The sequence below is a fragment of the Microtus ochrogaster genome, unplaced genomic scaffold (genome assembly GCF_000317375.1).
Source record: "Microtus ochrogaster isolate Prairie Vole_2 unplaced genomic scaffold, MicOch1.0 UNK12, whole genome shotgun sequence".
NCBI lineage: Eukaryota > Metazoa > Chordata > Mammalia > Rodentia > Cricetidae > Microtus > Microtus ochrogaster.
Genome location: NW_004949110.1, coordinates 5,041,988 through 5,055,589, shown reverse-complemented (window position 1 = coordinate 5,055,589; position 13,602 = coordinate 5,041,988). Strand labels below are relative to the sequence as shown.

Sequence of the window (13,602 nt, the reverse complement as noted above, 5' to 3'; positions counted from 1 at the left end):
CCATGTTCCTCTTTTTGGGTCTGGCTTACCTCACTCAGGATAGTGTTTTCTATTTCCATCCATTTGTACGCAAACTTCAAGAAGTCCTTGTTTTTTACTGCTGAGTAATACTCTAATATGTATATATTCCATACTTTCTTCATCCATTCTTCTATTGTAACCAGTGATATGAGTTAGCTGCTCCTATGTTCCCAGCACCAACTGGTACTTTACTGTGCTGTGTTTACAGACACAGAATCTCCCCAGTTTCAGAGATGCATTCTTAAGCGCCGTAGCCTCCAGTCACACACTCCACTAGCCCTGTTCTTACTTATTTTCTCTGAATGTCAGCATCAGTGAGCCTCACCCATGTGTGTGTGGTAAGTTTACCAAACAACCACACTCCACTCTGTGGAAGGCAATGTGTCTGACTGTTATATATACATATAAACATTTATATCTGGACAGAACTCTCCTTATCTCTGTGTACATTCCAGTGATAACTATTATAGAACTTAGCCAGTGGGCAAAAGTAATAAAGAAAGCATTTTGCATGGCTCTGGGCCAAAACCCAAGAATCTGTTTTAAATATACAACCAAAATACCAAACACCAGAGGAGTCAAGCTATTTAACAGGTATTTCCCTGTAATGGACACAAGTTGGTGCACACAACTTTGTTTCCTAGATTTGAAGAGAGAGTATGGGATGTCTAGGCTTGAATGGGGGAGGGATAATACATTCCTGTAATTCCTTTAATTCTAGGTTGTAGCTGAGGAAGTCAGATTTCCTCCAGGTCAGGCCTGGCTTTGTTGAACTTTAATTGTTGCAAGTCACTGAGAAAAACTGCATGGGAGAATCTCTGCTCCAAAAGTGTGCCTGCCCAGTCCTTCCTGGAGCAGAGAATTCCCGCAGGCATTCAGATGAGCTCCCTTCTGCAGGTGGGAGCAGAATGCATTATCTCGGGGCATGGGCTTTCTGTTCCAGGTGTTGGGCTCACAGGTTTCTCAGTCTCGCCATGATGCCACATCACCAGGGTTTACCCATGCTGAAGGGTAGCTCCAGTCACCACCCCAATGCTAGAGTTTGGAGACACACAGAGAGAGGTTCTATGCCTAGATTTTATGATCTAATATCGAACACAAAATAGCTCATTACTCAGTCAAAGATGGCTACGATTAGACGTTACCATCATTCTACCCAGGGTGCTTTGCAGTGTCGTCTGGAAGGCAAGTTCTGTGCTACATCTGTAGAAGAAGCTGTGATTCCAGCTGTGATTGAGAAGGCAGGTCCTACATCTGTATCTGGGGAATGTGGCAAAGGCTCACCCTGTGGCCTGGGCTCATTCTTGTACCATTTGCTGAAAGTCTGCCAGCTCCACACCATGCCCAACCCTGAACCATGAAAGGCATTACCACCCCAGTTAGTCATGTAGTACCACTTCCATAGGGCTGGGCCTCTGGACTTTGGTGCTCTTTTGTAAGCACTTGTGAACTTTTAATTGGTGTTCCTGTTTACTCGTCTCTGCGCCGGGGGTGGGGTGGGGGTATGGGGGGTGGGGGTGGGAGTGGGGGTGAAGAGGGTCTTCACAAACTGTGTGGTCATGTACCTCATAGGAGGTTTGAAAACCTGAACTCTAACCAAGGAGAAACTCTTCTTTTTTTTTGGCATCCAAAATAACATGGGAGGAGTCCTTTTCCTTTAATATTTAAAAAGAAGCAAAGACCTGATTTACTTGAAATTGCTTCCTTAAATATATTTTGCTATCATCTTTAAAAGAAATTAAGTTGCTTTAAGTGAAGAACTTCGCCCTGTGGCTAGGACCAGGCTTAAGAGCGAGCTTGCCTCAGAGGTGGAAATCTCTATTTGTGTCTCCATGCCATGACCATTGCTGTTTGAGTCACGTCTATCAAAGAGAAACGGATGGTATTGTTACTCATCATCACCAACAAAAGCACTTTCCTTTCTCTCCTCCTGTGGGTAGTTGTAACTGAATGAAAAGTTCTATAGGAATTGAAAAAGAAAATCTAATTCAAGGACTTTCCAAATAATTTAAGAGAAGAAAACGTAAAGCTCAAGAAGAGAAGGGCTTGTAAAATACGTAAACAAATCATATTCTAGTGAGGCTGTGGGGCTTGTGTGAGAGCACGCTGGCCTCCTGTCCCTCAGCTTTCGCCACTGGTGTTCTATCCAAGTTGCAGCTTGCCTGCTGTTGTTCTATGAACAACATGAACACTGGTGAATGGGGCATTGCACAGGGAAGAAGCAGGCCCTGCTAACAGTATAGTGGATGGGCTGTTGTGAGTTTGAAAGCCGAGATAGATGTGATGGCTTCTTAAACAATGTCACAAACCAGGAAAGGAGAGTGGAGCCTATGACAAGATCACTATGACATAGTGGAACCCAACCAACATCACAGATCCATGCTTTTGCGTATATACTCCTTTACCATCCTGGCTTTTAAATGTTCTTCTTGCCTTGAATTCCATCTACCAGAGCTAACTCTCTGAATATCTTCCTATATACATCCTCTAATGTTCTCCTTTTGATTTCATCGGATGGGTCCCTGGGGTTTCTGTCCCGATTTCAGGTTTTCAGCTGAGAACACTGCCCTTTCCACGTGTCTGAATCCCGTTATTCCCGTTCCCGACATTCGTCGTGGTCCTATCCATGCTCCTCCTCATTCTGTCTGGGTAGTTGACTCACCTGGGCCTTTTCTTTTGGAATCTTCCCCAACTGGGGCAGCTCCATAAGGTGACCCCAAACTGTGATCTTAGCAGGGAGAATGACATTGACTTAGGTTGGCCTTCAAGCCCCTCATCCTAGATGCCATGTTTGACATCATTCCCTTCCTTTATCAACCTTGTCACCCGAAGAACTGCTCTCGCCAGTCTAAGCATCCACTGTCATCACTGTCTTATCTCTTTCTTCCCACGAACTGGGCATCAGAGGCTATGTGAGTTATGACACCCGTGGGCAGTCAGCTGAGGCCACTGGAAAGACTGGGGAAGAGCTGGCTAAACGAAATACGTTACCAGTTTGGGGACAACTTGAGAATAGTTCCTTACTCATAGAAATCATAGAAAACAAATTATGTTTGATTACTTTAAGGAAACTTTGATATCTCTTCCTTATGTCCGCCATAGAATATTTTGATAGTGTATTTGGGGCTTCAGTAGGAATTCCCTTCCTTGAAGCTCTGTCGTCTATGCCTTCATTTTTCCATGCAGGGATCCAAACTACTGAATTTTATTTTCCAGAAATCTGAACACACACTGTCTCTCTAATGATTTGCAGGGGATCTGGCACTTGAGAGTTTAATGCAATGTGTGCACTCATCCTTAGGAGCCTTCAGGTACCCACCACTGTGAAAGAAATTGCTGGCCACGTTTATATGGCTAGAAAATAATTCAACAAGCATTTCCAAATGCTCTCTGTTCACCTTTAGTCAAAGCACTTTTGTGTATATAGTAATGTTCACAGTTGTTCACAGGGTTTTTCCCCTGAAATTTTGTTTAATATGCAGCCACTTGGCCTGATTTACACATAAACTTTCTTATGCTAAATGTCTGGGGCTTGTTTCTGCTTTTTTCTTTGCCAAATGGGAAAACTTCTTGCAAATGCTTAACAAAAGCATTTGTATTTATTATTAAATTCATAAGTTTTCATAAATTATTTTTATTATAATCAATGTGCCATACAAAGGTGCCAAAATCGCAGTCCCTGTTAATATGAGTCTTCTTGGAAACTCTTTGTAGTTAGAAGGAGTGTTTCCTATCAGATATGGTAGGTAGGAGTTCATCTTAGAGCATAGGTAGGAACTGGGGAGGGTCATGATGACGTGGGGATGTGAGAAATGAAATGTTTGCTTAATCCCTTACCTTCTGGGAAATGAGAATGAGGACCTGGGTCACAGAAACATTTAAACAAAGACAAGAACACTTTAGGACAGATTTATCCATTTTCCAGACCAGGATTGCCTATCTACTTTTATCCAATTGTCTGCTACCCCTACAATCCAGACTTGTAGCAGCGGGCTGCAGGCATGGCTTAGGAAAAGGTTTCTTATGGGACCTTGGCTTTCTCTTCTGTGAGAAAGTGTATAGTTTGTCTCTAGCATCCCCCTTGTGAAACACATGGCTCTCTCACCAAATACATGTTCAGTAATTCAGAAAATTCTCCTGTCTTAAGTGCTAGTGCCAGGAGGAGTTAAAAACAAAGCAAATCTGCCTTCTTGTTGGTTTTGCTGCTTTTTCTTTATCAGTCTTCCTAGACTGCAGGTATCTTGAGGATAAGTGTGTATCGTCAGATGGAGGAAGTCACAGGTGAAAAAATCTATTTGTAGGACAGCTTGGAAACAGGCATCATTCCAAGACTGTTGAAAAAAGCAGCTTAGTAGATGGTAGATCATATCGCTTTCCCGGCTAGTGAAGGTCACCAGGACTCTGGGGACAGTTGAGGTACAGATCTACCATTGCACTCCCAACTGAGTAAGCTTTACGAGAAATCAAACCGGCCAGCCACACCTCTCAGTGATTTGCTCCTTTTAGTAGGGTCACTTACCGGATCTGAAGCCACGTCAGCATGGGGGTGGTTCCTCCTCCAAACACCCAGACAGTGAAGAACACGAGGAGCAGTGTGGTGGTGAACATCATCTGTTTGGGTTGAGATTCTGTGTTGCGGATGGCCAGGGCGAAGGCGATGGCGCCCCGCAAGCCTTACAGAGAAACCGAGAGGAGAAAATTAGTATCAAGACTCATGCTCTTTTCACTATATTTAGCTTCACAATTTGCTAACATAATTTCTTTATTAATTAAAATTTTTATTCAGAGATGATTATAGATTCACATGGAGTTCTGAGAAAAAAAATATACAGAAATACTTTTCCTTAAGTCTCTGCCAGTGATAGCATCTTGTGATGAAACAGCGTGGTATCTTAGCCAGAACACTGATGTCTGTCTACACAGTGAAGACACAGAACATATCTTCCCATCAACTTAGGAGTCTCACTTGCTGTTCTTTTTATAATCTCACCCGCTGTCACACACACACACACACACACACACACACACACACACACACACACACACACACACACCCCTTAATCGTGGTTTCCACTAAGCCTGCTCTCAATTCTTTGTCAGTTTACGGTTGTTTTACATCAAAGATGGAATCATTGTGTCACTGTCTGTCCAGTAGAACTCTCCAGGTATTTGCACTGTTGATTGGACCAGAGGTCTGTTTCCATCCTTGAACCTTAATCCATGGTACGGACATTTCACGGGTGCTTTGTCTAGTCACCTGCTTGTTAAAGAACATCTATACTTTCCCTAGTTACTAGAGATTAAATGAAGGCTGTTCTAGTTGGCATCCAGGTTTGTGTGTGACACGTTTTCCTTTCTCGGAGATAATGCTCCAGATTATAGTCAGAGTGGTGTGGTATCTGCTTGCTTCATGTATACAGAAATTACCATTTTTGCATTCTGACCAGCAACATAAAAATCATCTTAATTTCCATCATTTTTGACATATTTGGTGGTGTCATTTTTTTTTTTAGTATAAACTGTTGTGATAGGTAGGGAATGGTAATTTATTATGATTTGAATTTTTTTCTTTGCGTGGCCAAAAGCATTGAATATTTTAATTAGTTACTTTGTTGCCTGTGTATTTCGCTACATGAAATAGCTCTTATGTTTTTTTTTTCGATTTTTTAATTGCATTGCTGGAATTTCTAATTGTTGTGTGCTAAGTTCTTTATACATGGTCCATAACAGGCCTTTGTTAGATGTAATGTTTTGAAAATATTGCCTCCACTCTCTTCCTGTCCTTCATCATGTCGCAAGAACAGGGTGAAAAGAAGAACCCCATGTGGGAACTTCACATCCGCAAGCTCTGCCTCAACATCTGTGTTGGGGAAAGCGGAGACAGACTAACCCGGATAGCCAAGGTGTTGGAGCAGCTCATAGGCCTGACTTTTCTAAAGCTAGGTACACCATCAGGTCCTCTGGCATCAGGATAAAGGAGAAGTTTGCTGTTCACTGTACTGTCCATGGAATCAGGGCAGAAGAAATTCTGGAGAGGCCTGAAGGTGCGGGAGTATGAGTTACAGAAAATAACTTCTCAGATACTGGAAACTTTGGCATTGAGATTCAAGAACACATTGACCTGGGCATCAAATATGATCCAAGTATTGGGATCCACGGCCTGGACTTCTGCATGGCGCTGGGTAGGCCAGGTTTCAGCATCGCAGACAAGAAGCATAGGACAGGCTGCATTGGGGTCAAACACATAATCAGCAAAGAGGAAGCCATGCGCTGGTTCCAGCAGAAATATGGTGGGATCATCCTTTCTCGCAAATAAATTTTATCCAAAAGGCTAATAATTTTTTTCTCAGAAATGCCAAAAAAAAGAAAGAAAGAGAAAAAAGAAAAAAAAAAAGAAAATCTTGCCTTCTACTCCATAGCTTCTTTTTCTCATCTTTGAGTTTTTGTAGGACTTTTTTTTTTTTAGGTTTGATGAAGTGAAACTTGTCAATTTTCAAATAAATTGTACTTTTGAAGTCAATTGTAAGGATCTGCATAAAGCTAGTCCCCAAATACTTTCTTCTATAAGTTTAATATTTAAGTTCACAACCATCTGGGGGCAGTCTTCATATCAAGAGGCAGGCTTGGGCTGTGCTTATCTTTTACTGGTGATATCTACTATTCTCATTTTCTAACCTCTGTCCAGAATCAGCTGCTTGTATTGTGAGTCTGTTTCTGAATTCTCCATTTATCCTGTTTATCTGTGCCCATTCTTGTAGCACGTACCCTGAGTGCTGTTAAGTACATAGTGGGCCTATGACAATTCTTTCTGACTTTTTGTTTTCAAAACCATAGTTTTCTGGTTTTCTTGCTTTCTTGTAAAGCTTTAGATTTATACTGTATTTATCTACAAAATAAAACCTTCCTTGGTGAACACTTCCTTTCCTAAATTGTGTCAGATAACAAGGAAAACCAGGACCCCTGAAGATGAATAACCAATTAGCCGACACCTCACACATCCTGGAGCGATCGCCGACTTTCACAAATTCTGGGACAGAAACTCATCTATCAGAACCGCTTTTTCTTTATTTTACTTTTTGTTCTATGGTTAAAAAAATGCTAATTGTATATTTATGAATCTGTATCAAGCACAAGAGGTATTACAAAATGAAAGGCCAGACGTCAAAGTGGGGTGATACTAATAAAAACAGAAATGCAGACTTAGATGGGGAGAAAACACAGTACGAGTAGCAAAGAAGGCAAAGCAGGGGGCTCGGGGTGACCTGAGACTGCTGAGCACTGTGGCAGAAATAACACTGCCAAGCAGGAAGAGAAAGGTTTATCATGGCAGCAAGCAGGAGTTAAAGAGGTGGTGACTCAGCTGTTTTTATAGGAAGGTTTAAAGCAGGGATATAGAATTTCATTGGTCCAGTTTCTGTATTTTCTGTAGTTTATTCTGTTACTTCTCCAAGGTAGAGGTAAACAAATACCCTTTTTACCAGAAATACGGCATCAGCAACAGACCAGAAAAATAATCCCATCCAAGACCAGCTTGGTGAACCAATGAGTTTAACTAGAATTGCTTCCAGACACATGGGGGACCCTTCAACAGTTACATTACTGAAAAGGGGGTGTATGGATGGAGTTTCCCCCTTAGCTCACATTCTACCTCCTGTGAGCTCTAGCACTCCAGAGCTGTGCAGTTGAGGGAGGACTGCTTGCAGCTGCCTGTGGGTAGGAGCAAGCAGCTGGCATCTTAGTGGAGGATCTAGTGACCTTTCTCAGGGTTCCCTTTCTAGGAGGCACTGGAAATGGGTCTGATCTTAGGAAGATGTCATAGAAGTAATCACAGGTGCTTTAGTATCAAGACGGAAATGGCTGTGGTTGTGCCAAAGGACAGATAGCATTTTATAACAGTTTTGGGATTTCAAATTGTTATTTTACATTTCAAATGATTGAAAAAATAACAGATACTAGGTAGGATGAGGAACCTTATAGTCATCCGGCCCCCAGACCTTAGATTATAATGCTTCTGTCTTTGTTCTGGCCGTGCTGAGAACATCCAAGAGACAAGTGGTGTGAATGGGAGACAGAGGACGAGGCCAGAGATTGAACACATTTTGCCTGAAACAAAAAAAAAAAAAAAAAGCCTCGGAAAGAGAGCGGAACATGCGCTCTGATTATAAAATACCTCCAAGGGACAATGTAATGGAGGAAGAAAATTATTCTGAATCTCCATGTAGACAAGGAAATGGCCTGAAGAGAGGGACGATAACGTTTGAAGTAGACATTAATAAAAGCGTTCCTTTACATCGGAAGTTCTGAACGCTCAGCACCCCCACCACAGGTGTTCATGCTCTCAGACTCAGGTAGAGAAGCCCCAGCGCCGGGACAATTTGAATAATGCTCTCTCCAGGATACACAAACAGCATCATTAGTGAATGAGAATGCAAGGAGACAGACTCCTATTATCCGAGGACAGGATTTATGGGTCAAGGTTGTTTAATCACGGTGCAAACCCGGAGACAGAAAGCGATCCTTTCATTTTCTCTTCTCTTCCAACTCATATTGCTAGAGATGTCAGTGAAGCGGCACTGCCCGCATGAGGTGACAGTAGAGGTATGAGACATTAAACAATGATTAATATTTGTTATTTGTTTCTTGCTATAAATCCGCGTCGTTCTTTGGAGTTTTTATAAGAAATAGCAGAAAAGAGACGACAAATGAAACCATTCTGTATCTTGCCTACTGCTAACTCATCCGTATTAGATACCAAGGACAAGGTAGAAAGCACCCACTACCCCTCCTAAACATGTTTAATAATGCATGGTTATTCCGCCAAACTAGCGTCACTATGTCCTTAACCAGATTCTAGGTAAGCAGTCCTTAGTTCAAACATGTACTCAAAATAGTGGCAGGTTTGATGTGTAACCCTGGCACGCAGGAGGCTACAGCAAGAGGGCATCAACTTTGAGGCCAGTATGGATTGCAACAGTAAAACCCTATGTCAAAACGAAAAACATAAACCAACCAAATAGGAAATATTTTCCCCAAACCCAACAACAACAACAACAACAAAATAAAATGAAACAAAGTCCCTCCATTCCCTCCAGATCTTCCAACACTCTCCAGTACACATATACGGAAACATATCTGTCAATCTATATGAAACTTTAATATATGAAATTATATTAAAGCCTATATTCACAGGCTAAGCAATGTAAAGATTTCTGCGGGTGGAGGAGGGACCAGAGAAGCCTGACAATGACCTTGTGGCAGGTTGGGAAATGTTTAATAAGTCCAAGCTCTAAGACACCGTGAAATAAACGATGGCTCTGAATGGATGGGCACCTGACAAACTTCAGAGCTGAGGGCATTTGGAGGGGAGACCATCTGTACCTTGCCCCGGTCACACTCGGCCTGCATGGCACTTGCCCCTAGTGAGATGCGAGGGGCTGGGGTGCTGAGCTTGCTGAGTGGATCAAGTGAAGCTGACTCAGAACTTCGAAGAAGCTGAAGCGCTGTCCTGCCCTGCTTGTCCCTCATGAGTCTAGAAAATCTCACACATCTAGAGCCTGGGCAAATGTCTAATCAATGGCTGTTCATTGCTTTGATTAATGCACATATATTGATTTCCTCCTATACGGAGTTCTGTGCATACTGACCCCATCTTCTTAACACCATGGATTTAGGCCATGGAGGATTTTAGAATTAAAAAAAAAAAAGTCATTCAGGCTACTGGAAAAAAACTATCAGGCTACTGGAAAAATACTAAGATGTAAAAAAACTGATACTGATCTTGGGATTTTTCATTGTAGCCAAACACTACCTTCAGAGAGCATACACAGCTTTGTTGGGGATCACAGGAAATTCAGAGTACAACAAAGCTTGGATTTGATTTGATTTTCTGAGTACTCGGACCCCTTGGTTCACCTTTCTTCTCTTAGTTTTGGTCAGCTAGTCAAAGGAATTCTGTCCTTCTGGGAACTGGTAGATTATAGAATTTTGCTTTAAAAAGATTGACTTTGTGAGGATTTTGACACATTTTATATGCCCACTTGGAAAGTTATCATCATCTTGGGGAATAAAGGAAATACCTGCAATTAAATGTGGTTTCACTTAAAATTGGCCTCGAAGGGCTTCTTATGTTAATTATATTGATGTTTTGCTCATAACAATAGAACACTATTGAGACAGAGAAAGATTTCCAGCAAGGACCCCTGCTGCAGAAAATGTGCACTTTCCTGTTTATCTTTAAAAAGCAAACGTGAAGCGTTTAATCAATTACACAGTTGCAAAGGTGCTGCAAATGGGCACAGGTCAGATATATATAGCTGCATTTAAACCACGGCAATATAAATAGCTCTGCAGATATTCTTATTTAAGGTGCAAAGCGGTAATGCAAAACAGTAAATATCTCCTGAGCACCCATTATGTGCCTAGCTTTAGCCAAAACACAGAGTGGGAGTGAGTAAGGAAGGTTCAGTTTCCCTAGGGCCCTGAGTCCTACAAACACCTTACAAGGTGGAGCAGGAGGGAGGAGGGGAAATAACATTAAAGATGTTGGGGGAGAGATTAACACAGATATACATGTATATAGTTTTAAACATAGTTACTTTATTTTTACTTCACGTATGTGGATTTTTGCTCATATGTACGTCTGTGCACCGCACGCATGGCTGGCACCTGTGGAGGCCAGAAGAGGGCATCAAACAACCCGGAACTAGATTTACAGATGGTTGTGGGCCTCCATGTAGGTGCTGGGAATTGACCCTAGGTCCTCTGGAAGAGCAGCTAGTGTTAATAACTATAGAGATATCTCTCCAGTCCCTACATACATATGGTTTTAATGCAGTTAAAATGGTGGATATGTTCCCCCAAGGAACTAGCCCGGTAAGGAACACATACCTTCACGTTGTTGTTCAGAGGGGTTCAAGAGACTCCCCCAAACAATATAGACTATCAAAATTGTTCTCAATTACTTCCTGGAACAGAGAGGCATTACCCCGGTGCTGAGGACACCACATTTCACTCACAGGATTTGGAAAGACCATCCTAGTATTGACCTGGAGGTTTTGTCCCCGGGGACCAGCCTTCATAGTGTTGAAAGGTGCCATGCAAGCCACCAAGGGAAAAAAAATGTCAACAATCCTACCCAGCTAGACAGCTTGAGAATCATAACAACAGAAGCAGCAAGAGCTCAGTGGTGCTTGTATCTTGAGGGAACCAAGAGCTATCTGATTTGACCTAAAGCCCAGTGACTTCTAGGGAATTTGTGCCTGGTACCATAAACCCAGCCAAGAACCTATGGGTGGAGAAGTCAAAAGGCCTAGGGGAGAGCCTACTAAAGGAATCTGGTACTGAAGTATTAAAGCCTTCTAAATGCTTCTAAATGCTCATCCTTACACCCACAGATACGTGCGGCTTTCTCATCTCTTTGAGGAAGCTTCTTTTTTACACCAGACAGAGACAAAATGTAGAGTGACCATGGGTGCTCAGAACCAAAGGGTATATTGGTAACTCCACCCCTAAATCTTAGGGAGCATCTCGGAGGAAGAGACAGAAAGATTGTAAGAGCCCGGGGACCCAGGTGACTGTTATGCAATCGTATCTTTGGGATATGATAGAAGTGCTGCTTCTATGAACTCTCAGGGATATGGCTGCCTACGAAGATCTCGCCGAGTTCACACGCCAACATGATAAAGGAGACTTTCACAAGGGCCCATCTCTAGATGGTGAGCTACAGGCAGTCAGTGGGGATGAGGGAATAAAAAAGGCTTTTTTTCTTTTTCTTCGAGGATGATACCCCAATCTTAAGGGGTCAGCCCCAAGCACATGCACCCAAGATCAATAATAATTGGACTCAGTAGTCTGTGCGCGTGCGTGTGTGCGTGCGTGTGTGTGTGTGTGTGTGTGTGTGTGTGTGTGTGTGTGATTATAGAAGAAGCCAGAAGAAGGCATTAGATCCCTTGGAACTGGAGTTACAGACAGCTGTGAGCTGCCATGTGGGTGCCATGAATAAAACCCAGGTCCTCTGGAAGAGCAGACAGTGCTATTAACAACTGCACTCTCTCCAGCCCCTGTTAACCCATTTCTAAATGCACATTTTAAGGTTGACTTGTGGTCTTAAACCAGAGTGCACATCAAAATCTTGTGGAACTTAAAATCTTTGTGTCAGGGACCTAATAGAGATTTAGATTCTGTAGCAATGAATCAGGTGATAGCTCAGGGCACTGGTCATGGTGGCCCAAGGCCATCACATCAACTCTGTATCAGCTGAAAGTCTACTTTGTGCTTCATGAACTCCACGTTCTCTTCCATGTCTTTCAGAGAAGTCCCTGCAAATCCTAGTTTATGAGTTTGTAACTCAGATTAACACATAGCTTCCCATAGTCCACAGGAGCCTGTCCATCAAAACCCCACTCTATCTTCCTTTGTCTGCTCTCACCGAGAGACTCCGAAAGCAAGGCAACATTCAGTGGTCTTTATGCTAGGAGCCCACTCAGTCTCTTGCTTCACTTGCACAATTCTGCATTTTCTTTGGGCTTCTCCAGTGTCTGACCATTTGAACTGTTTCTGCCCACCCCTCACTCTCATGGGTTCTTGGAATCCTCTGGTCACATTGTTCTCTCTTTGAAATCCTATATAACACACTGATCATACCATTTGAATTACTAAATTGTAATCACGAGGAATCAATATTTAATGTGGCATGTTCTTTTTCTCCCAACTTCTAATCTCTCAAAAGGTTAGAATTACATCTTTTTAAAGTACTACCCAGATTTCTTACAGTAACATGGGTGTGACACTCAGCAATGCTCTTAAAGTGAACAACTGCATTGATTTCTAACTTCCAGATAAGATATGACAATATAAATGTGTGATTAGTTAATTCTTCAATTCCTTCAGCATTCAGAGTTGAGTGGCAAATGAGAGCTAGCTCTTGACTTAAAGGTGCATCCAGGTTAGTTACATAGGGTGCTGGGAAGAAAACCATAGCAGGTAGGAGGAAAGCCTGTGTATACATGAGGGGTTCAGTGTTAGGATGCTTTGGGAAGCCTCGCAGGCTAGTGATTCTTGAGCAGAGACTCCCATAGAAGGATAAGCCTGGTTGGCACCTGCTCACCTTTGGGAAACTTGAGCAAAGCTCGAAGGAGGGGAGCTGCAAGTCAGAGTGGCTGGAGTAAGATGAAGAGATTTGGACTGGGAGACTGTGGACGGATGAGATGCCATAGAGGTCACAGAGCCAGGTAATAATGGTGAGAAACTTTAGGAAGGGCTTATGCAAGAAAGTGATTTCATCTGTTCATCATCTGTTCAGTGGTTAGAAGAGGACCCCTGGCTGCTATGTGGAAGCCATATTTCTAGGCTGAAAATAGGAGCCAGTGGGCCCGTGAGCCAGGCAGCAGGTAAGGATGCTCACTGGGGTGGGAGTGTGGTATGTCCTGGCACATCAAAGCCTTAGTCTTTATTGGTGAGTCAGATGAGGCTGTGTGTGTGTGTGTGTGTGTGTAGGGGTCAGATAAGGGTGTGGGAGGGGTCAGGGTCAGATGAGGGTGTGTGTGTGTGTGTGTGTGTGAGAGAGAGAGAGAGAGAGAGAGA

At 42.7% G+C, this 13,602-nt stretch overlaps 1 protein-coding gene and 1 pseudogene across 1 annotated transcript in view; one reads left to right on the top strand and one right to left on the bottom strand.

Moving 5' to 3' along the window:
* Slc9a9 (solute carrier family 9 member A9) overlaps positions 1 to 13,602 on the bottom strand; it is a 559,136-nt gene that overhangs the window by 180,783 nt on the left and 364,751 nt on the right. Inside the window, exon 12 of the mRNA XM_005366691.3 lies at positions 4,541 to 4,694. Coding sequence (XP_005366748.1) covers positions 4,541 to 4,694 — 154 coding nt within the window. The remainder of the gene's footprint in view (positions 1 to 4,540; positions 4,695 to 13,602) is intronic.
* On the top strand, positions 5,811 to 6,337 carry LOC102002145 (annotated as a pseudogene).